Source organism: Anabrus simplex, chromosome 6, assembly GCF_040414725.1.
Source record: "Anabrus simplex isolate iqAnaSimp1 chromosome 6, ASM4041472v1, whole genome shotgun sequence".
Lineage (NCBI taxonomy): Eukaryota > Metazoa > Arthropoda > Insecta > Orthoptera > Tettigoniidae > Anabrus > Anabrus simplex.
The window spans coordinates 244,386,979-244,412,489 of record NC_090270.1 but is presented as its reverse complement, the minus strand read 5'-3'; the positions used below and the strand labels follow the sequence as shown (position 1 = coordinate 244,412,489).

Sequence of the window (25,511 nt, the reverse complement as noted above, 5' to 3'; positions counted from 1 at the left end):
ACTCAAACAAATGGGGGAACTGCAGATGTCTAAACTGAAACAGTACATCCAAAGACATTTGAATCTGAGGAATGAACACTACACCCCACTACAGCCCAAGAAATGCTGGCTTGATCGCCTTCAAGAAGACAGGTGCTATTCATCTTGTTCCAAATGATGCTCTTAATAGAACCAAGTGGAGATTGGCTTGCAAAACAACAGACGCTGCTCCATTGTAGGACAAACACTAAGATGATTCATTTATAGGAAGAGGGATTGGGGATTGGAATAATTTGTCAAGGGCAATTTTGGATAAATGTCACAGTTCTTTGAAATCATTTAAAAAGGATGAGGTAAACAATTAAAAGGGAATCTGCCAACTGGGTGACAGCCCTAAATTCAGATCTATGATAGTGTTGAACAAAACATATTTAAAGAAAAAATGGAATAGTCTTTATTATTTTCCATCTCCCATAACCCAGTATAAACAAAGTAAACCTGACCCGCATAACCTGCAGTTCACAATCTATGGAACATCAACAGAACTACTCTACACCAGAATTTTTTAAAATGATCATTTTGTTTACTTCCGAGAAACACCAAACCCAAATTATTTATTCCAGTAACTGGATCACTGTCACACCAAATTTTTCTCCATTATAGTAACTTATATTGACTTATGTGTCTGAGTCCTGATAAATGACAGGTAGGGAGGTGAGTAGAATGAAAAATGAAATACCTAACAAGTATGATAGGAAAGACAAGGAAAAACAGATTGAGAAACAAAGATGTGAGAAAGGAGATCGAAACTGAAAACCTAAATGAGAGAATTGATAGGATAAATTAGATGTTTTGGACTTATGAAGAGGATAGAGAAGAAAATAATACCAGGACAAACATCCCTGTGGAGATAAAAACAGCACCAACTTTGGCAAAATTCAAACAAAGAGTCAAGCATTATTTTTGGGAAAGGTACAGTGTTGTTTAAATCAAAATATCAGATGTCATTTAAGGCATTCTCCCAAACAATCTTGCAAACTGTCCGGAACTATTCTTGTACCTCTACAACTTTTATGTTATGTAAATGTAAATACTCTGTAATCTGTTCTTGTACCTCTGCAACTCTGTGTTATGTATATATACTATAAATACTCTGTAATCAATTCCTGTACGTCTGCAACTTTTGTGTTATGTAATTGTAAATAATCTGAAATCTATTCTTGTACTTCAGCAACTCTTATGTAAATGAAAATATTCCATAATCCATTCTTGTACTTTTGCAACTTTCATGTTACATAAATGTAAATACAGTCAGAAATAATTCTCTGTAATCCTCATATTGATGATGTACATATTTTATATATTGTATGTGTTTATATGTTCAACCATTTACTAATTATCTTATATACACAAACTATATTTTGATGTGTAAGTTCCCGCCAGTATGTAATGTCCTGTACAATTCCTATGTACGAGCCTGCAGGCTCGTTGGAATTAATTGAAATAAATGAATGAATGAATGACAGATGATGGAGATTAAGTTCGAGGGAAAGGGAGACCTAAAAGAAGGTGCATGGATTCAATAAAGAAGAAACATGAGCTGGTATAAAATGATGGAAGGGGAATGGTGGGAGGAGAGGGGAAGGTGAAGAGGTGCCATGAATGCCCTGAACTGGCAGGATCTGGATAAGGAGAAAGAATGACGATGATGATGATGATGATGAGTAATAACTACTTTTTCACTCTGGAAAGGCAGAGCACCTTCAATAGCTGACTGTTTTAGTGCATCTTACAATTGAACGCCATTGATTACAAATCCCTGTCTCCTACCTACCCATTAGGATCAATAAATCTCACTCCCAGTTTCCCATATATCCACTTGGTAGTCTCATTTAAATTCCCGATCACTCTCTATTCAGTATTTCACTGATAACAATCTCCACTCTCTTAAACTTCTCCCTCTCCTCATGACTAGATCTCATGTATCTCCAACTATGTTTGTATCTATTTCTGCTTGCTTTACTTGTTGTTACCAATTTGAATAACTACCACCTTATCCTTACACTCCTTTCCTTCTTCTTTTCTCAGTATTTGTCTTACCAAGCTCGATAGCTGCAGTCGCTTAAGTGCGGCCAGTATCCAGTAATCGGGAGATAGTGGGTTCGAGCCCCACTGTCGGCAGCCCTGAAGATGGTTTTCCATGGTTTCGCATTTTCACACCAGGCAAATGCCGGGGCTGTACCTTAATTAAGGCCACAGCCACTTCCTTCCAATTCCTAGGCCTTTCCTATCCCATTGTCGCCGTAAGACATATCCGTATCGGTGCAACGTAAAGCAAATAACAAAAAAAATATATATATATTTGTCTTAATCCAATTCCTGGATAATACATTTCTGTGGTTCCCTTTCCTTCACACACTTCCCCCACTTGTCTAACAATGGGGTCCTTCATGACCAGAGCCTCAACTCCACCCACCTCATTAGATCCCCTCCCATTGTGGTCTACCTTATCTGCCGTGATGGCTGCAGAACCTACTTCTCTCTATTGTCATTCTGTTCCATCTCCTTCTTCCTGTCCTTAATTCTAGATTTTCCTTTTCTATCTTTGCCTTTGATTTTACCTGCTTCTTCCTTTGAAACACTTCCTTTTTCCCCCATCTCTCCTCTGCTGTACCACCTGCAATGACTCATTCCAATTCCTCATGAATACATCTCCTGAAATCTTCCCCTGAGTAGATCCATTAGCCCTCAGTTTCCCTCCCCTTAAAACATCAGCCCACTTGCCTTCCACAACTTCTCCTCTTCCTTCCCCTCTCTCTTGTCTACCTGACATACCCTGTACTCTGATTCCTGTCCTCTGATAATCTCACCCTAATAAGAGGTTTATTAATGCCTTTCTAATGGACCTCATGCATATATAACCAGTCATATGGCAACTAATTGTCTAATATTTTATCCTACGAACTTGAATACTGGAATTGTTTACATAACCAGAATTTGTTTTGACAGGCTGCAGATCCTTTGTGCTATCATACTATCCAACCAGTTTTAAAAGTAATGGTAAAAGTAATGGGTGATCAGAGATTATCCTAGAATATTTTAAGGTGTGAGAACATTTATTATCACTCAGATTCTGTACATTTTCAGCTGAAACAATTTTAGGAAGTCATTGGATTTTGAAAGTAGTGCCAAATAACAACGAATATCCCTAAAAGGTGATTAAAGTTATTAAAATATGGTGAATTTCTTCAATTTAGTCAGCTACTGTACTGTTTTGCTTCTGTTTGATTTGTGCATGTTATGTATCTGTTTCTGTAGATGGCAAAGATTGTTAAGGCATGCTTGGTTCCTTCATTTCAACATGGGTTCGATTCCCTATAAAGAATTTGAAAAATTTAGAAACAAGTTTCTATTTTCTGGAGAGGTGTATGATCTAGGATAGTCAACCTACAAGAGGAATGAGTGCCAGGTTGTCCCTCAAACAAAGGCAATTGACATACTGCTAACAACTCTGTCCTATTTTGTGCCACTTACAAATTTGTAGACAACCCAATTCTCGGATTTGGAGGCTGAGCACACTCCACAGTGACATCTGGCAGTATAATGGATGAAATAACAATTCTCTTCCATCTAATTCCTTGATTTTCATTTGGGATTTGTACTCAACTACTAACTACTAAACATTTTCATTCCTCCCCTGAAGGGGGAGGCAGGCCTCTTAGACGGTGACGCCTTCTCTCAGGCCGGGAGATTTGTTATGGTGAAGGAGATGTGCGGAGAACGTGAGGGGGTAGGCAGCTGTGGCCTATACTATGAACTGTCCCGGCATTTGCCTTAGTGCAGGAGAATGGAAAACCATGGAAAACCATTCTCAGGACAGCCAACGGGTGGGACCAGGCATGAAGTCTGGCACTGTGCCCCAGACCCGTCTCCCGAATGCAGAGGCGTAGAGCAACGGTAGAGCCGTGGCCAACTTTCCTCTTGTATTCAATGGCCTTCACTTATAAAATGCACAAGTAAACGGTCAGCTGTTGAAGGTGCTTATTGAAGTTTAGTACACTTTCTACTAATTAAATCAAATTTCTTTAAAGTCTCAGCAAAATAATTTTAGGATGTTATCAGGTCGTTAAAGTAGAGCCGAATAACAAGGAATATCCATGGAAGGTGATAGAAGTTTTACAACTATGTTGAATTTCTTTCATCATGAAACAATACAGTTGATCACCATAAAAATCATCTTGGGCTAGTCCACGGAAAGCAACACCTTTAAATTGCCATCAGTGCTCAAGATGCCTTTTTCAGGATGATGCAAAATGACTCAATGCATTTCCAGTTCTAATCTCGTAAGGGTTTTATGAAAATTGTTTGCTGATATCAACTTCTTGATGGGCCACAGCTGTGGTCAGTTCATATAGATTTATTTCTGCCTTATGTTTGCAGTATTTAATTGGTGGAATTGCATAACAATATTATAGCTGTAGGTACACTAAGGCTTACCAACAATTTAATGGTACTGGGAAGTGGTTGTCCTCTGAGTGCAATACACAGAATCTCATTTTTTTTAAATTTACAAAACTACCTCCCAATGGAGGTAGCCCCAAAGGACTCGGTATACCTACAAGACAATTATAATTACAATATTAAAATATAATAATATGATATAAAATTTCAAACATCACCTAGAGGTGTGGATTAAGATAGTGATTCAGAATTTGACAACTCTTCTTTAGGACTATGGTGTCTATCTCATCTAGTATAGAAGTTGGAATGTGATGTTTTTTGAAATTGCTCAAAAGAAAAGAGGTATAGAACATCGTGTTCCTATTGGTAGACCTAATGCATAAATGCATTAGAGCTTATATGTGTCTTTGAAATAATTAACAGTAGGTTCATATATAGCTTTCTTTTCTTTATCCACCTTGTCAGCTTGTTGAAGACCAATCTCGAATCAGACAGAAGGGTCAATTGTAATGCCACATCTAGAGGTGTTAAAATATGCAATAATATCAACTCATCCAGTAGACGCATTTGAGGTAATGCACGGGATTTCTTTGTGCTCTTGCTCTCCTTTCTGTCACAAAACATTAGCAATTTTAGATCTCACCATGTGATGGCATGAATTACGTAGTGTTGTTCCTCCATCACAGAATCTTAAGATATGTCCAAGTGATTCGTTCTCAATGCAGTGTCTGCATTGGGTATTGTCCAAGGATTTGCCTGGAATGGTTTGTTTTTACATTCATTTTAAAGTAGGTAATCCATTCAGATGTTCATAATTCAACTGTGTTGGAAATCCACTTGTTAGAGTCAGATACATCTGCAAAGACTTCAACACCCCTAAGAGTCAGATACATCTGCAAAGACTTCAACACCCCTACCTCATCCAGGTAAAGACTTCTAAGTTTCAAATTCGCAAGTTCTTAGACCTTTACAAAACATCTTAACTGATGTTTTTGACAAAACTTCAGGTTGAGGAAGACTAAGATGTTTACACGAAGCTTGGAGTTCTTCCTGAAGTGGGCATAGGGCGCTGATATATGGATTATTTGCTTTAATTAAGGAGATACATTTGTTATAGTGTTGTAAAAGGGTTTCCCATATAGCTCGAATTAATCCAAGGCCTGTTACATTCTTGTTAGAGTTATATCATACTATTGTGAATGATGTCTGAGCAACATTTTTCTTGAAGCAGAATCTTGACCTTGAGTAAAATTAACCAGTTTCATGCTATTCTAGTACTGACTTACCATTCTCTACTTTACACATTTGTTTGACTTCTGATTTTCCACTTAAACTATTTTGCCAACAGAATGTAATAAGCTTCTCAGATGCTGGGTAGCTCAGTCAGCAGAGTGCTGGCCTTCTGAGACCAAGTTGGTGGATTAAATCCTACCTCGTATTTGAAAGGGCTTAATGAACTAGTCAGTGAATAAAAGATCACTCTAATGTCCCCAGAAATTGCTGGGACAGGTTGCAGATCCTTTGTAATTATTTAGAAAATCTTCTGAATCAGAGCGTCAGATATTAATACTGTATTCTGATAACAAACCCTTCTCCTCCATCCTTCTCTGTTATGCTGCTAACAGAGATTGAAATATGGTGATTAGAGTAGGTAATATTAACAATACAAAATGAAAATGCTGGGGTAAAACTTGAGTTCTGTTCTTCACATGGGGCAACACTGATATTTTTTAATGCTTTTTTATACATAACTTTCTTGTTAATAGAATTTTGAAGATCCCAAAACTAGTCTAAATTGAGCTGTATTCCTGCTCTCTGTTTATTATGTATTTAATTTCTTTTGCAACAATATTTCAGCATTTGAAAAACAAATTCTCTGATCGGTGTTTCACTATGAGATCAGGTACTTATTTATTTATTTTTCTGTATAGAATTAGACTGCCTGCTATCATTTCTTGATGGATACAGTACTTTTGCATCCATCTCTTGGCACAGGCCAGAGTAAAGTGTAGCTTCCACCGAAGTCCAAGTCAACATCCATGGCTGTGACAATATGGAAGTTGCTGGGGGTATGGGTAGAGCTGAGTAATGACATTCAAGCATGACTAGAGAATCTGACTGTTATGAAAGGTGCTGCTCATAGGGTCAGTCGTGCTGCAATAGTACTTTCTGACCCAGTGAGGAAAGCAATGGCAAACTACCTCACTCGTCATCTTGCCTAGTACACCTCATTTTGGTGCTGCCATTGGTTTTTGGGGTTTCCTTATAACCGCATAACCTTTGGTGGTGCTATTTGAGGATCCAACCAGCCTCTGGGCTGATGACCTAACAGACAGACATAGAATTAGAATATAATGAAGGAACACCAATAACAAATATTTTACAGTAAAAAAATTACAGTTGACTTGTAACAAAATCTAAATACAAAACTAGGAAACAAATCCTGACAACACTTTCATAATTTTCTGCTGTCTTCATTTCATAGTTAACAAATGATTCAGTCCATGATTTTTCATCACTCATGGAACCTGTGTTGTCCATGTCTGAAATTAGTGATAGCACCTTTTCATGGGAGAAGGGATGAATTCCAGTTTTATGAAAGCTATATATGACATTTGCTGCAGTGCTGACTTTTATTTTCTCAATTTTTTTTTTCAGCTGTCAAGAAAATTCAAATTTTGTAAGACACCTTGTCGGTCTTCTTCCACTCGTCCAAGGTGCTTCACCATGCAAGTTTCAGGGGTAAAAAAATGATACCTCTAGTGGTTGATTCATGTGTCAAATTAGGTGGAAGCAGAAAAATGAATATGTCATATCTGTATTACATGAACAGAAAGATGGTTTGAAAAAAACGTCTTTGGTGAGTACTTTGGTGCCATTCAGATTTTTAAAATACAGATCATCAGTATTTGCAAAAATCAGCTCTCAGACTTGGTAGTATCGAACCAACCACTGGAGTTTCTATTTTAACCAGCACCTTCAATGCTCCCTTCATCCAGATACAGATGTTTGTATACTGATGGATAATACCATTCCATCAGCTGTAATAGCACACTTGTGTGGGTTTCGATGTTTCTAGTTTCTGCTCAGGATATTTCACTCTGTGTTTGACTATCATTTTAGCTTCACCTGGACCGTCTGTAAAGTTTAACGTTGATCTCATCATAATTTGCAATATTCAAAGGTGGTATGCCCTCCAGAGTGTTGTTAAAGTACTAGACCATATCTCTTGTTACTGCTACTTGAGCTCTCAATGTATTTTCTCCTCACTTCACAGTTAATTCTCAATTTTGTTCCAAAAATCAATGAATCCATTTTATTCCTGGCCTCTTGTTTTTTGAATCTTTTTCCTATTCTTTCTATTACGTGCTCTATGGGCAAAAGGTCTGATGATCTTGCAGGCCAAGATAACTGATTCACTCTCTGTAGAGTATGTTGGTGACAACAGTGGTGTGTGGACGATTGTTATCCTATTGGAAAACACCCCTTTGTGTACTATGAATAAACGGCAGCACAACTGGTTCATTCACCAGTCTGACATAATGATATAATGTTGAGATAGATCCAATGTGTTGAAATCACAAAAAAACTTGGTTCCAAGTGTTCAACTGGCCTCCTCACCAACCTATGGCCATTACTGGCACCAAGAGAGAAATGGCTCTCATCTGAAAACACAACATATCTCCACACCATTCTCCAATGAGCTCTAGCTTAACACCACTGAATTTGTAGATGGCAGTTATTCAGAGTTAGTGGTACGAACAGTGCAGGACGTTTGGCTTTGAGCTGTCCCACAAATAATCCAGTTTATTACACTTTACTGTTACTCTGGTGACAGCTGAAATTCTAATGGCTGCTAAAGATGCAGTACAATCCACCACAGCCATGTGGCGAATACGGCGGTCTTCCCTCTCCATAGTGGCCCGTATGTGGCCATTCCTGGTCTTCTTGAGCCAGTGCCTTCCCTTGAACATCATTGCCAACATCGATATACTGTGGATACATCCCTGCCAAGTCTTTCTGTGATATTGTGGATGGAACTTCCTCCTTCTCATAACCCTATTACATGGCCTTGTTCAAACTCAGTAAGCTGCCGATACTGCCTTCTTCGTCTCCACTCACACCTCCCTCACAACGTCAACACTGTGTGATGACTAACACTCACAAAGTGTACAGCACATATTTAAAGCAAATTTGCTTTGCAAGTTTGACACCACTTTTCATCAACCAGCGTGCAAATTTGAATAGACATCATCTTCCAGATGTGTAAACGCACCTCCAAATTTCATTCATCAACACAACTCCTTATTGGTGATGGGATTTCATTTTCTGCCAGTGTATATGTGAATCATTTAGTGCTACTATACTTTACATGATTGATCAAGCTGTACAGGATCTTCTAGGTGTGAATGGAGAGGTGAACAAGTTTGGGGCAGGAGAAAATGGTAAAACTTATGGGCAAGGCAAAAATATTTAAATATTTTAAATGGCCATAGTTGTAATCATAATACTAAAATTTATTATCATATCTGATGGAGTCATTTAATGCATTGCATTTATTTCAGCCTCTTTAATCATGGAGCATCTGAAAGTCCTCAAGAATGAACCAGTTTCTTTGGATGAACCTGTAGATTGTCTGTCTGGAGTGAGGGGCTCTGTTGGTCCTTTGTTACCTATGCAATATGATATCAAAACCGAGTTGCATCCTGCAAATGAAGATACTGAAACACAGGTGACTTGCTGGAAAATTAAATTAAGATTAATTATGTACAGTTTAAAAGTACCCAGCAGAAATTCCACAATGGTTCCTGTTGTACCTATCATTAATCCTACGACCTCATTGTTCCCACTAACATCATATTTTCACTTCAGGTAGAGAACTGTGGACTCGTATGTACTTTTTTTTTTCTTTTTCTCCAGGTTCACGTTGTGGAGTTGTTCAGTATTGTCCTCAAACCTAACTGTTAGATCAATTACAACAGCACATGTCTTTTTCCTGACAATTGCAATTATGTTCAGTTGGTACATACAACCTCCTGTAGTAAGATATTGATCTTCCTAACGTACCTCCAAACCAGACTCCTTTAATCAATTTTTTAATCATGAAAATGTATCTTATTAAATGTAAAGTTGCAGTTGTAAGACAACTCTGTATTTTATGCTCCTCATGACTCTGGAATGGACTATCACCTGAAATAAAAGCCTTGCCTCTAATGCAGTTTACAAACATGTAAAAATGGTGTGGCAAGACTCAGCGTGTACATGAATGGGAGTGAAAATAAGTATAAGTGTTATTGTGTGGGTCTGTGAAGCATTTAATGTACTGTACTTGAGGCTTGCTCTCTATCACCAGACCGTCCATAAATTCTGTACGATTTATGGTAAATAATAATAATAATTTTCACAAGTTGCTTTACGTCGCACCAACACAGATAGGTCTTATAACAATAATGGGACAGGAAAGGGCTAGGAGTGGGAAGGAAGTAGCTGTGGCCTTAATTGAGGAAGAGCATTTGCCTGGTGTGAAAATGGGAAACCACAAATCCATCTTCAGAGCTGCTGACAGTTGGTTCAAACCCACTATCTCCTGAATGCAGGATACTGGCCACACTTGAGCGACTGCAGTTTTCGAGCTTGGTAATAATAATAATAATAATAATAATAATAATAATAATAATAATAATAATAATAATAATAATAATAGTAATAATAGAACACTGCCTGTTTTATTGCTCTAATTTATTTCACGATGACCAAATAAATGCACACACAGTTCTACTCAACCATGAATGGCCACACTTACTAGTTGCTATCTATTTACAAGTCTCCATTCTTTACACACAGCAGGGAGTCCTGGCTCATTGGAATTATCTGAAAGGGCTATAATCCTATTCACAGGTTCACCTTACTTTCACCTCTCCAACTCCAGTCACCCCACACGGCAACTGCATGCAGACAGCTAGATTTGAACACAGGGCTACTCGCCATGCAACATGCGATGACTGTTCCTTGGTACAACTTCAGAGACAGTCTAGTAATTCACACAAACACCATGAACAACTATACAGCAACAGTTCAACTGTGCTAAACAGCAGTGTTGTACTCCTCATAAAATGATCATTAACACTGTTCCAATTATGCTCATGATACCTGCTCCAGTGTCTGACTCTACATCGGTTCTCAGTCCACAGAAGCGCGTGCGCATGCACGCACACACACACACATATTCACACATACGCATGCACACACACAGTACTCTAAGGCAGCAAACTGTCTTCTGTCCCGTACGCCGTCTTCAGTTCAGCTACTGACTCAACACTCTTACGCAACAACCACTCCTCACTGAGACTCCAATGGGACACTAGAGACAGCCAACACCTCTGTCGCCCTTAACCCAGCCGCCAAACACCAACACACCGAGTCCAACTCCAACCCCAGAACTGAGTCCAAGACTGACTCCACCTCTGAGTCCCACTCTGACTCTAACACTGACTGACTGTCTGCAGCTAGCCTCCTTTTTATAGCTCGGGTGATGTGTGCCAGAATATTCGTGATGTGGCTAGAGACAGAACATCCTCGTTGCATTTCCCAGAAACTCACGAGGGAACCAACCAAAGATGGAAAGCCTGGCTGGGAGCTTTCCAGTTGTGTGACTCACAGGCCCCTTCCAGGAAGTACCAAAAGGGACTACTGCAAGGCTGGCACATAGTAATAATAATAATAATAATAATAATAATAATAATAATGAAGAAACATAGAAACATAGTCTTATTCTTTATGCAGGCTAATACAGTACTTCATTATCTTTAAAAAAAAGAAATGTAATGTGAGCATGTACTGTAATTTCCTAATGAAGAATGTTCTTTTTTTTTTTTTTTTCAGGATAATAATGAAAATGATATGGAGCATGAACCAGAAGCAGTTCACCTAGTTGTACCAAAATTTGAGGTTGAATATTTGGATGAGGATGCACATCAGGTGAGATTATCCTCCTACATTACCCTGGGGACATGGTGAAAAGCCCCTGCTTTTCATCACTATTTACATACATTCCATTAAATAAAACCTCCCATCCTATTCTTTCCCTAATCTCAGTTGTGAACCTATTTTTTTTGTGGAGTCCTCAGCTAGAGAACTGTTGATTCCTCAATAGATCCATCATAGGAAGCCTAGGTGTCATTGATAGTTTTACCAGGTAAATGAGAAGTGGGACATTTTCCTGTTGCTTTCCTTAGCAAGCCAGAAGGTACTATTAAATATCTATCTACTAAGCCCACTGAAATCTAAACACCAGCCAACTCCATGAGCAATATTTTCACACCATTCATGATAGAGATTTGCTGCATATGGAGTAATGTTACTAGTAATACCTTTTTTTTTTAAATTGTTCTGGTCTGGATACCAAGTAAAGTAACTTATTTTTGGAAGTCTTTTTAGAAGCTCAGAATTGCTGCATTCTCTCTGTGGTAGCTTGTCTTATTTCCTCCATCTATCCTCTGTTTTACTTCACTTCTTTATGGAAGCCCTTGGAAGTTGTTGATCAGTAATCCATATCGTGCATGATCTGAGATGTCCTCCCCCCCCCAAGAGCTACTCTACTAAAGTAGTTTCTGAACTCCTGGAGCCAGTTATTTGAAACTTCAGGTCTCTTTTCCAATATTTTGAAGATCTTCTTTATTAGACACTTTTTATCCATTTTGTATAGGTGGCCGTAGAACTAAAAAAAATTTATTTATTGATTCGTTGAGTCATTCATTCATCCACACCAAGAATATCCTTCGGTGACTGTTTTTTGATGCAGTAGTAAATATTATTATAGTAATACGCATCATTTATAGCACTAGTGATAAATCCTAAAGCAAGGCGCTAGGCAAATTTCAGGATTTTCAGGGAACTGAGTACAATAATAAATGGAGTCAGTTCTTTTCCCCTTTTCATGGCACAATTCACATATCAATTTCTCATTGATTTGCCTTTTACATCTACTTTTTGTGATGCAATTTGGAGGACCAGTGTAACTGTTATTGCCACTTTCATCCACTATTACACTACGTTTGAAGGCAACGGGTCATGAACTAATAACCTGAACATGTAACTCGAGCATCATTCTAGTGCTGTTATAAAAGAACAAAGCCCAATCACAGTGCCAACCAGTTAAGACAAATAAAACCATATCATATACAATGGTGCACATGCATGTCAACGGCATGTAGTATGAGAACAACATGACGACATGTGTGTCAGGCAGCAGTCACTGTGTTAATTGATATTAGGATGCTCCAAGTGGTAAAAATAAAAAGATTGATACTTAGTAGAATCTAGGAAAAGCTACTTATTTCCATGTTATTCATATTTAGAGACCACAAGTTAGATACTATAACGTTGCAAAGCTAGGCTGAGTGGCTCAGATGGTTGAGACACTGGCCTTCTGACCCCAACTTGGCAGGTTTGATTCCGGCTCAGTCCAGTGGTATTTCAAGGTGCTCAGATATGTCGGCCTCATGTGTGTAGATTTATTGGCATATAAATGAACTCCTGCGGGACAAAATTCCAGCACCTTGGCGTCTCCAAAAAACTGTAAAAGTAGTTAGTGAGACGTAAAGCAAATAGCATTATTTAAGACGCTGCTGCTGCTATTTCATACCTACTCTGACGTGCTGTTTTGAATGATTACTGTGCAAACTTAAGGCAGAGGCTCTCTTAGTAGAGGTATGAACTGGTCTAGAATTACAATTTAGACCTATTCCAAATTATAACATCATAATTCACTAAATAACTCAAAATTCAACCCTGAAAAGAGCTGTTTCTTAAGAAAAGGTTCTTCCTCTTCACTTTTATTAAATCTACATTTATTTTATTCCAAATTAGCAGATGGGGATTCTCCTCTGGCTTGGAGGAAATGTTTGCCTCCAAGTCAGATAGTTTTTTCCCCCGCCAATGTAGTGAATTGAGATTTTCGACTCATCGAGTACTCCTTGGAAACAGATAAATAAACAGCATAGTTTTTGCCCTGGGACTCTGCACTATTTGAACCCCCTGCCAAGTGCTTACAGATCACGGATGTCTGCGGCCTGGTTATTCCAGCTCTGGAACTTTGGATAGTTAGATCATAGCGTAGTACTGTTCGTTTAAAGTGAGAAAATGTGTGGTTTTTCATTTGATCGAGTATTTCATATGAAAGCATTGCTTTTAATCCTGCCATTCCTACTGACTTCATTGCTTTACGTCGCACCAATACAGATAGGTCTTATGGCGATGGTGGAATAGGAAAGGCCTAGGAGTTGGAAGGAAGTGGCTGTGGCCTTAATTAAGGTACACCATTAAGTGGAGGCAATGCCAGGACTCAGCTAAGGGAACCATTGTTGCCAACCCATGCTCCCTTGTTGATAGCCTCTAGTTCCTCCTATGATGGGTTGTGAATACTGTGGATGTATTCTATTGCCCCGAATTAGAGTGGGATACGGTTTTATATTGTGATATGACTTTCTGTTTAAAAAGTAAATTGCATTGACTGGAATATGAACCAGAGCTGCCTTGGTCAGAAGACAAAGACAAAGATTATTTAGCTCAGATGTAACCAGAGTGTTCCCTATCAAGTCTGTTACATGCCAGTACAAATACTACTGTCGTGTTAGTTATCTGGAGTGCCTGGACCTTTTGAAACTGCATGTGCAAAAATAGAAATGCATATTTTGAAGGTCATTAGCATTATTATATATTCTAAACACAGTTTATTTCAGCATATAAGTTTGAAATTAATGAAAATTTCAGTGATCTCAAACAAAATTGGTTTTGTCTGTGTTTGAACATTCATTGCCAGTAAAAAATGCATGCTATTATCAGCTCTGAGTAACTTTTGTTTCTTTTTACCACTTACAACACAAATAGATTGCTTGAGGAAAAGGGAGGGGGTGGGATCTTCCTGCATTCTTTTCGCTCTGTCTTGTGAAGAGTCTTTTCAGTTAATGAGTTGTTTTTTCTTTAGTAACCTGTACCTTGTTTTTTGAGTGTTCATTTGCTGAAGAAGTACAAAGTAAAGAACAGCAGAAGACATTTATTAAATCAGTGAGTGTAGGTAATAGTGACTATTCAGCAAATGCTGTCATTGCGTTCTACCAGGTTTGTTCAAAAGTAGTGAAATGTGAAAAGAAAATCAGCATATAAATGGTGTCAGAACAAAATGATCTTTATGTTGGCAGGTCATTTGACATATGAAGGTCATTCTCAGCCAATAAACTCATTTTGACTTTTCAAGCTACTATGTTGATACAAAAGTACATAAATACAAACACGCACTAACAAATAATTACAGTGTAAATCCTTATGCCATAGCCTATGTAACTAGGATTTCACATCTCACACAATCTTTTACAACTTCTTTTTAGCAATTATTCACTTACAGTTCAGTTGGACTGTCATAGTGTAGGCAAGTCTCATAACTGATTGTAGGCAAGACTTTGCCCAGGATCTGAACCTAGTCTTGTCCAAGATCGTTTGTAAAATAAATAAAAAACACTGCTCACACCTATAAGTGCTTCCAAACATTGCTGTTATTTCTACAGTGGGCATTAGGACTTTTAGGAAATCAGACGGGTTCAGTCGTTGATAACACTCAAGAAGCACCTGTTCTTTGTATTCCTCTTTGAGCCATATGTTGCATGGGAGATTTATGATTTCTAGCTGTAAGTTGTGTGGTACTACCTCTGGCTGTTCCTGAAATACTAAAATGAACAGTTGCAGCTTCTGTCAAATACCATCAAGGTCTTTAAATCTATTATGAATCTCATGTAGGAGATGAACATATTTCTCTGACTCAGTATCAGAGTTCAGAGATCCTAAGCACTCAAAATAGTTGAAATCTTTCTTTGTACTTTAGTCCTTCCATAAGGTTATCTTCAATTTAAATCCCTGTATGGCAGCATCTGTATCAGTTATTAGATAGTAATTCCTTTGCAGCTGTAGATTTAATTCATTTAGGTGTTACAATATCTGCCAAATATTATGCACATGATGGTCAAAGTGTTCAGGCAAAAGAAGTGGAGAAGTTACATGAGTAAACATGTTAATATTAACTTCATCGTTACATAGATATTTTTTATTGTTTAATAGGAGATACAGTTTGAGAAGAAAGAAGTTAAGCTTGAGTATCCGGAAGCAGCCACTGAAGTACCATTTGACGAAGAAGACTAGTAAGTATCCTTGGACAAAGCACAAATGTGATACTTAGTGCTTTAATATAGATCCTTCAATTTTTTAAATTTTATTTTGGGCATAGCTTGCATGATAAGAATTTTGTAAAAGCTCCTTAATATGAAATGTAATGTAAAATATGTTTAATCATCATCATCATCATTTTACAGTTCAATTTTTCCGGGTACTACTGTGTCTTATTGAGATAGTTCTGTTGTTCATGGCATCTTGAAATGTCCTTCCCCAAGCTGCAAGGCCAATCTTTATGATGTCTATCCAATATCCAATGGGTTCTTGGTCTTCACACCATCCATTTTTCTGCCTGTTGACTCTCCAGGTTAACATAAGCTGTCCTTGTTGGCTCCATCCTTTCACATGCCTGAACCACCTGAGTGCTGGCCTGATCTAACCACAATGTCTCAATCCCAGCTCCCTTTCTCACCATGTCATTCCTAAACTTGTCCAATTTCGATTTTTTGAATTGTGAACTTCAGGATCTTCTTCTTAGATAGACTACCTGTAACCTTGGTGAGGGTGCATGTTGCGATACCATAGAGTAAGATCTGTATGAAGTATTGATTGAACTTCACCAGCTTTGCTCTTCTTGGAACTTCGGGATCCCAAAGGAATGTTCCTACTTGTCTTCTGCATTTCCTTTGCCTCCGCCTTTGTGGCTAATGTTTCCTGAGAAACTACGCATCCAAGGTTGGCAAAGTTTTCCACACTTTTTAGTGGATGGTTTCTTAACATGAAGTTCACTGGTCATCCCTCACTATTTATAGCCATCTCTACTGTTTTGGTTTTGCTTATCTGAATTCCTGAAAAACCTTCCATTCACTGAACCTCAACTGTACATGTTCCTCAGTTTCTCCACATATCATGACTTCTTTAGGGAAAGCTATTTCATTTAAGTTCTCAGAGATTTTCATCCATGATGGTGATAAATAATCTCACTTTATATTTTTCTCTAACATTTCGTATTTGTTTTCTGCTGTAATTATGTAGATCATATTATTTAAAAAATTTCTGTTAGGATTGAACCAGGAGGACTGGGTATAATGGAAGTTATAAATCACTCTTCTTGTCATTAGCTGTAAGAGAATACTTCTACCATGAGTTCTGTAACTCACCTAGACAGAAAGAGATGCATATATTTCAAGAAAGTACAAGTATGTTTCTGGCACGTGATGAAATAATAATAATGATGATGGAAATAATAATAATGATGAAAATAATAATAATAATAATAATAATAATAATAATAATAATAATAATAATAATAATAATAATAATAATAATCCTAAGAGGAAACCATAATTTAATTTCATCAATTGCAAATGTTGAAAATATGTAAGATCTTTAGGCTTTTTCAATCGTGAAATTACCAGCGTTTCACCCCAGTGTAGCAGTGGGCTCATCAGTTGGATTGCTACACCTTTCCAAGACGCTGGCAATTAGGTGCTGTTGAGACACCACTGCAAGCCTCGTATGTAGGACAATACAGTGATGGTGCAGTAAGGAAAGTATGTGCCTCCACTTGTATAAATGCCTGCCATTGGCTTTTATATAAAAGATAAGGTTCCTAGAAGGAAGCCTTAATTTAATTTCATTGATTGCACATATTAAAAATATTTGAGCACTTTAGGCTTTTTCAATCGTTAAATTATTAGCGTTTCACCCCAGGCTTGCAGTGGTGTTTCAACGGCACACTAGCTGCCAGTGTCTTGGAAATATGTAGCAATCCAACTGGTGAGCCCACTGTTATACTGGGGTGAAATGCTAGTAATTTCACGATTGAAAAAACCTAAAGAGCTTAAATAATAATATAGTTTATTGCCATTAGACAGCATACAGTTGCAATAGACAAAGTCAAATACAATACATAAACTACAGTTTAAAAAACATAGATACATCAAAATAGCATTCAGCAGAGCACTACATACTATCTGTGTCTCACGAGATGTCATGGTTGCTTGTAGGTATGGCATGAGTAACAGATACTACACTAAGCTACAAACATTAGTCATGATAAACAGTGTGAGCCAACGGCCGTACCATGTTGAATACACCGGTTCTCATCCGATCACCGCAGTTAAGCAACATTGGGCATGGTCAGTACTTGGATTGGTGACCGCTTGGTAACACCACGTGCCGCTGGTTCAATTCCCTTTTGACCGGCCCTGTGGTGTAGGGGGCAATGCATCCGCCTGTCACCCGGTGGCCTTGGGTTCGATACCCGGCTGGATCAGAGGTTTTTAATTGTAAATGATTAATATCCTTGGCCTGGAGACTGGGTGATTGTCTCATCCTTAATATTCCTTTCCTCACATTCAACACTCTACACTTCTTCTATGCCACTTACACGCAGGTTCATATCACATGGTGCAAGTAGGGGCAAAAGTTCTCTATAGCTCGACGCCCCAAGCAAATAGCATTTTTTACATTAAAAAAAATTAAACATTGCGAGCATCTCTGAAAGACATGTGTGTTTATTATTACACTGATCATTATGCAGTACTTACAGTAAATGTGTAAGTAAAGCACAATTGCACTACCAGTTTGAAACTTCACAGCAGCGCATTAGTTCACAAGAATCACCGTGGACAGAACCGATGTTTCTTGTCCGGCCTTGAGACTTGAGACTGGGGCATACGTAGCAGCTATGCTTACCTTCAGCACCTCTTACCCCACATGCACGCGACTTCTTCTCAGATGACCATAGTATAATTATTTTTTTTTCCTAGTGGTTTTACATCACACCTACACAGATAGGTCTTATGGCAGTATAAAAGGTTTTTATATACTGAAAAATAAAATGAAAGCTTATCATGACACTTTGGACTATTTGTCTATTGAATAGTAACCGTGGAGCTGATCGTAACTACCAGTGTTACCTACCTATTAGGAAGGTGCTGGACTTGACAATAGCATTACTTTATCTTCAAATTTGGATAGTGAGTAAAACTGTTTACCGGGCAAATTGGCCATGCGGTTAGGGGTGCGCAGATGTGAGCTTGCATCCGGAAGCTAGTGGGTTCAAACACCACTGTTGGCAGCCCCAAAGATGGTTTTCCGTTGTTTCCCATTTTCACACCAGGCAAATGCTGGGGCTGTAACTTAATGAAGGCCATGGCTGCTTCCTTCCCAGTTCTAGGCCTTTCCTATTCCATCGTTTTCCAATAAAGAAGGGGCTATTTAGTTGAGAAACTGTCATTTTAAATAGTACCTAGGGAGCGAGAGCAGGGCATTTCATTTCCAATTTAATGGTCTCGACACTCTTTTTTCTTGTATGAGGGTTGTTCAATTGAAATATAGACTGGTGTCTAGAAATTTAATAAGTGTGTGTATTGGTCAGCACAAACTATATCACAATGACACATACTAATGACAGTTCAAGAGAGTGTGCAGACAATCATCTTCATTGTTAAGACACCTATCCCAATGCTGAACAAGTTTCTGTATACCTTCCACTAAGAAGAATGCTTAGTGGGACATAAAGTCAATAACATTATTATTATTATTATTATTATTATTATTATTATTATTATTATTATTATTATTATTAAAGAAGAATGCTAGATTCCAGTTGAAACTCTTCCACAGCATCATGAGCTACTTGATCAATGGTGAAGCACTTTCTCTGCCCGTCTGGTTGCCATGATCGTAAAGACATCAAGTCTCTGTGGTCTGACATTGTGGTTAGGTGGTTTGAGTCCCATTGGTGGAAAAAATGTTCACCATCAAAATGTTGGGGATAGCAGATGGGGCGGTATATAGTTTTAAATCACTAGATTGCGTGCCAAAAGTCTGGTTTCAATTCCAAACCTCTCTGCAGTGTTCATGTGGAGTGAGGTTATCTGATGTTATTTATGGTGATTTGTCTCTTGGATGGGGATATTAAGCCTTGAGCAGATCCCTTGGTGTTATTCAATGGGAGTAGGCTATGTGCTGACACCGGGTTTCACCCTCCCCCTACCTTATCATTATCATCTCACACTCAGACATGCAGGTCGCCCATGGGTATCAAATAGAAAGGCCTACACCAGGCAAGCTGAACACGACCTCAGACGCTCCCAGCACTAAAAGCCATATGCTATGAAGCATGTTTCTTAGCCCATTCCAGTCTGGGCCTTAATATCCCTAACAAACGTTCTGGACTGGGCATTTTTAAGCATCTTTAAAACAATGTATCTCTGTACCTGTAGGAGATATTGGCATGATTCGTTTTTCTTTGTGTTTGTTTGAGCATCTAATTTTCAAAAGCGCTCTTTGTATCCTGTCAACTATTACTTGAGATTTTAAAATTGTTTATATATTATACCATGTTTTGCGAATGGAGGAAAGGTCTGACGGAAAATGAAACAAGTACATTTTTCTGAAATACAGTAATATTTACCCTATTTCGCTCATTTAAAATGTGCATTGCAATTACAAAACAACAACGATAATAAGTACGATATAAAAATAATAATTTTTCAATAATAATAATAATAATAATAGTAACAATTACAATAATGAAAATGGGTGCTCTTACGAAATTTTATTTTAATTCATAAATTTTGTTAAAAGTTACTCAACAGACAACTTTACTAATATGTAGACAATCTTACGTATTCACGCAAATATGAAATACGCAGGAACATGAGCTAGGCCGTCAAATGAACTCCAATCATAATGAAAAGCAAGAAGTTGTTTCAAATTCATATGTCAATAATATGTTCATTTGCGCATAAATTTATAATATATCATAAAATATTGAAAATATCACTTTCGTCAAGCACATGTTTGCCGCGAGAAGCCATGTCTTAGAGCTCACTGAGTGACAACATATATTGATGCATTCTGTTCAAATATATCGTAAATTCTCTGACTTAGACATATAATACTGCCATCTGCTTAAATATTCTCGTAACTAATACATTAGGAAACAGGATGTAACCACCAGAATGCGTGCATAGCTCGTTCTCGATTTTTAACGAATTGTCAAACCTTACTACGGGCTATGCCCGCAGCGCATCTTGAATGTAATTTTGGCCGCTGCGAGCTATGCTCGCAGTTAGACCGAAAAGAGTTAAGTCAGTAAGTAAGTACACTGTCTAAAATCTGCTATAGATTAAGTTATGATGGTGTCGTCACTCCCATGAATATCAATTTGCAAGTATGTGCGAGCATGTGGTTGAAAACATTCTTGAAAGATCTTTCTCAGGTTTAAGGTACAAGCTTACATATATAAAAAAAATGTTTCAAAACTTGCATTACATTTTTCTATATCAAAACGGTACTTAAAAACATGTCTCGTAAATAAATAAACATTTATTTTATAAGGCAATCTTCTGTGAACCAAAGACATGATAGTCTCAAGGTGAGAGATCTTTAATCTAAGCACTGGTGTGCGCTGAACCCATCTACCCCACCACTGCTGGACCATTAATTTTACTTCGACTTTTTCTTCTACTTATAGGATGTGGTGTCCTCAGACTGACCATATTTTGAGCTGTTACTGCAGATACCTAACTGTGCAGTGTTGCCTCATTTTAGTTTTCCTGTCATTTATTTGCAGTGTTGCCAGCTCCCTCCACATTTCAATTGAACCACTCTTATAGTTGGTATGGTAACCCTGAAGTAATATTTTTTAAGGATGAGTGATTATATAATTTGACTCACTAGTGTGATGATTTTGTCAGTATGGCCAATGTGACTCACTTTTAACAATCTTAGTTTGTAACTTGATGTTTTACTCCACCTAATCAATACATATTATATTTTATACAATTAGGACTAGTTACCGTATGACTCGATCATTTTTAGCTATTCATTTAAACAATTGAACTAAAATAAGGACACAATCCTTAAATAAAATGGGGTTTGTAAACTCTGAACTAAAATTAAAAATACATTGTGAAACACTTTAGTCTACATTAAAATTCTTGAATTTCCACTTGACACTAGTCTTAGGAATGTTCCAGTTGTCTACATGTTGTGTCATTCAAATTAACAATGATTTAAAATATTCAAATGACTATGTACGGTACAAATAACAGGCTAAATAACCTAATAATGGTTATTAAGATGTTCAAAATAAATAGTTTATATTGGGCCCTGAAGAAATTATTCTTCACCCGGACCACATTTGAGTCCTATGAGAGTAATATGTATATCACTGTCTATTGATGATCCATAGTATGAATCTGATGTATGTGGTTCGTAAAACAACTAAATAATCAAAATCATTTTGTCTTTGATAGCTGGGCCATGTGTCACACAGCAACTTTGAGATATATCCCCATTCAATACTCTTAAGGGCAGATGCAAACTCACTTTAAGGTGATGCATCTGTGAAAATCCTAAAATCTATGATTTACATCTTTCACCTTAGAATTTTGATCATTTATGTCAGTATCAATATGATACAACATACAAAGTTTCAAGTTTCTCTCAACAAACAGTTTTTGATATATTAAAAAATTTAACAAAATTCTTAAGAGGATGTATTTATAAAATGTTCCTCAGGTCAATTGGCTCAACATGTCTGGCTGAAAATTTGTGAAGCTCACAACCTGACTTTTATCCCTGTTTTTCAGCATACCATTGCCTACTGTCCATTTCACAACATTATCGAGGTCATTTTGCAGTTGCTCACTATCTTGTAACTTATTTATTACTCTGTACAGAATAACATCATCTGCAAAAAGCCTTATCACTGATTCCACTTCTTTGCATATATCATTGATACACTTAAGGAAATGGAAATTGCAACACCATGTAGGCATTGGTCATTTGTGTTGACTTTCGAGATATGGAACGATGTTATGCAGATATGTAAATGATCAAAGTTTCAGACCCATTGGATTGTTGCTACAGGTCTCCCCACATGATTGGTCGCGGAGGAATCAACTTCAGTATACGGACTCTGGTGTAGCGTAGTTGACTTGCAGTCTGTGCAGTGAGGTGTTCCCCATCAAACATGCCTCGACAGTAGAGAAGATTACGCGATCAACAACTGTCGCCATTTGAGGGGGCTCGGATAATTGGGCTATGTGAGGCTGGATTATCGCTAATGACTGTCACTGCACGTGTTGGCCGACAGGCATCTACGGTACAACATGTACGGCATCAGTGGTCAAATGAATGTACCCACACTCGTGGACCTGGCACAGGCCCAGTGCGACAGACAACTGTGAGAGAGGATCCCCACATCTTTTGGATGGCCCGGATGAAACCCCATGCAACAGCAGTGCAATTTCGAGCAGCTGTGTCACCCCATGTTACACAACAAATAGTTGGTGATTGCCTGCGTGCAGCTGCCTTACGAACCCGTGTCCCTGCAGAAGGTGTTCCATTGACCCCACAACAGCGACGTGTAAGGCTGGCCTGGTATCAAGAAAGATCGACGTGGGTCTACGAATGGCATAGGGTCGTCTTTAGTGATGAATCATGCTTCTGTCTTGCCCACAGTGTTAGCCGGAATCGCATGCACCGACGTACCGGGGAGAGGGACCGCCCAGATCTTATTGTCGAGAGGCACACAGGGCCAACACCATGCATTATGGTCTGGGGAGGTATTGGCTTTAATGTGAAATCACAATTAGTGCTTGTTGAGGGCACAATGACTGCTCGACAGTACATTGATAGGGTACTCAATCCAATGGTTGTCCCTATGATGGTGACCCTTGCTAATGGGATATTTCAGCAGGACATTGCCCGGGTCCACACTGCACGCATATCCAGAGAAGCTCTCCACGACATCACAACCTTAGAATGGTCCCTCAGCCTTATTGAGCATGGGTGGGACATGATGGGTCGACAAATGGACAACCGTCCTCAGCCTCCCACAACTCTGGAACAACTGACCCAGACAGTGCAGCAAGCATGGGCTACAATTCCTCAGGAAGCGATCCAGGGCCTTATTGAATCCATGCCTCGACGAATTCATCAATGTATTGCAGCTTCTCCTTCTGGGTGTTGCAATTTCCATTTTCTTCAGTGTATATATAAGAAATCATAAAGGTCCAATAATACTGCCTTGAGGAATTCCCCTCTTAATTATTACAGGGACAGATAAAGCTTCACCTACTCTAATTCTCTCAGTTCTATTTTCTAGGAATAGAGCCACCCATTCAGTCACTCTTTTGTCAAGTCCAATTGCACTCATTTTTGCCAGTAGTCTCCCATTGTAAAGGAATTAGCTCTTGAAGAAAAAGACAAGAGGGAGTGATGACTGAAAATAATTTAATGAAAATCAGTATGTTAAGTCGGGAAATGCCTTAGACAGGTCAATTGCGATACAGTCCAATTGACCTCCTGAATCCAGGATATCTGCTATACCTTGCTGGAATCCTACAAGTTGGACTTCAGTGGAATAACCTTTCCTAAACCCAAACAGCCTTCTATCAAACCTGTTATTAATTTTGCAAACATGTCTTATATAAGCAGAAAGAATGCTTTCCCAAAGCTTACATGCAATGCATGTCAAACTGATTGGCCTGTAATTTTCAGCTTTATGTCTATCACCCTTTCTTTTATACACAGGGGCTACTATAGCAACTCTCCATTCATTTGGTAAAGTTCCTTCATGCAAACAATAAGCAAACAAGTACTTCAGATATGGTACTATATCCCAACTCATTGTCTTTAGTATATCCCCCAAAACCTTATCAATTCCAGCTGCTTTTCTAGAATTCAACTTTTGTATCTTAAAATTTGTATGGTCTCCAATTATGCTTGCCATGATGTTATCCTTAGTTGACTTCTTTGCTAGATTCAATTTTGTAGTAAGTTTCTTCAATTTCTCCTTACTTCCACAGCCATTTCTAACTCTATTTCTTTCCAACCTACACCTCCTTCTTAGTCTCTTTACTTCTACGTTATAATTTAGTGGATCTTTACCATTCCCTACCACCTTTAAAGGTGCAAACCTATTTTCACATTCCTCAACAATTGTTTTAAACCCATCCCAGAGTCTATTTACTTGATACTACATCAGATATTGTATTTCAAAGGAGTTTAATAAGTATATATTTTATATTGTTATATATAAGTTTTCACTGACTCCCAAAGGTGTTTAAGGGGTGTGGCAGAAAAAAAATCAATTCACTGATACATTAATCAGGAATACTCCTCAACCATTAAACCTAAAGACTTGAAATTTGGAAAGCAAGTTACTTTTTCCGATTACAGATTTTCTAGGAACATGTTTTTTGGAAATCGACCCTCAGGGTTTAGGGGGCAGGGTTAAAAATCAAAACCTAGAAAAAACAGCCAAGTGGGGTATTAAATGAAGGAGTTCAATTTGTGCATTAAAACATTTTTTTGGAACTTGAGCAGAAATGCAGAATCGGTAGATGTTTAGTGTGACAGGTGGTCTAAGAGCCAGAATTGGTCGGGGGGTTAGCGTAACAGGGGGTCTGAGGGGGGTGGCAGGAAAAAAACAGCAGAGTAGGGTATGAAATGAATGAAAAGGTTTAATTTGTACATTACAGAATTAATTTGGAATTTGAGCAGAATCATTGGGGGAGTTACCTGGACAGGGGAGGCTGAGGAGGAGATGAAAAATTGAAACTTAGGAAATATGGCCAAGTTGGGGTATTATATAAAAGAGATTAATTGATTAATTTGTATATTCCAAAAGTAAGTTCGAACATTGGTAGAAAGTCATTGGATACATTTAATTACAAAATGTACAATAATCCATAATAATATTAACTTATAAAGAGGAAGTGTGAATTTTGTGAGTTTGTTTGTATGTGGATGGTACTACTGATTCGCTTATAAAACTATTTCACTAATTGAAAGATATATTACCTCGAATGTCAACAGCATCTTCATTGATAGGGATGTTCGTGAAATAGTGAGAAACAGCTAATGCAGCCAGCAGCAAAGAT

The 25,511-nt window shown here is 38.0% G+C and overlaps 1 protein-coding gene and 1 pseudogene across 1 annotated transcript in view; both read left to right on the top strand.

Moving 5' to 3' along the window:
- Positions 1-25,511, top strand: part of LOC136876386 (zinc finger protein 32-like) — a 43,080-nt gene that overhangs the window by 1,841 nt on the left and 15,728 nt on the right. Inside the window, exons 2-4 of the mRNA XM_068228276.1 lie at positions 9,006-9,172; positions 11,323-11,418; positions 15,550-15,629. Coding sequence (XP_068084377.1) covers positions 9,017-9,172; positions 11,323-11,418; positions 15,550-15,629 — 332 coding nt within the window. The 5' untranslated portion in view covers positions 9,006-9,016. The remainder of the gene's footprint in view (positions 1-9,005; positions 9,173-11,322; positions 11,419-15,549; positions 15,630-25,511) is intronic.
- Positions 17,672-17,790, top strand: LOC136876562 (5S ribosomal RNA; annotated as a pseudogene).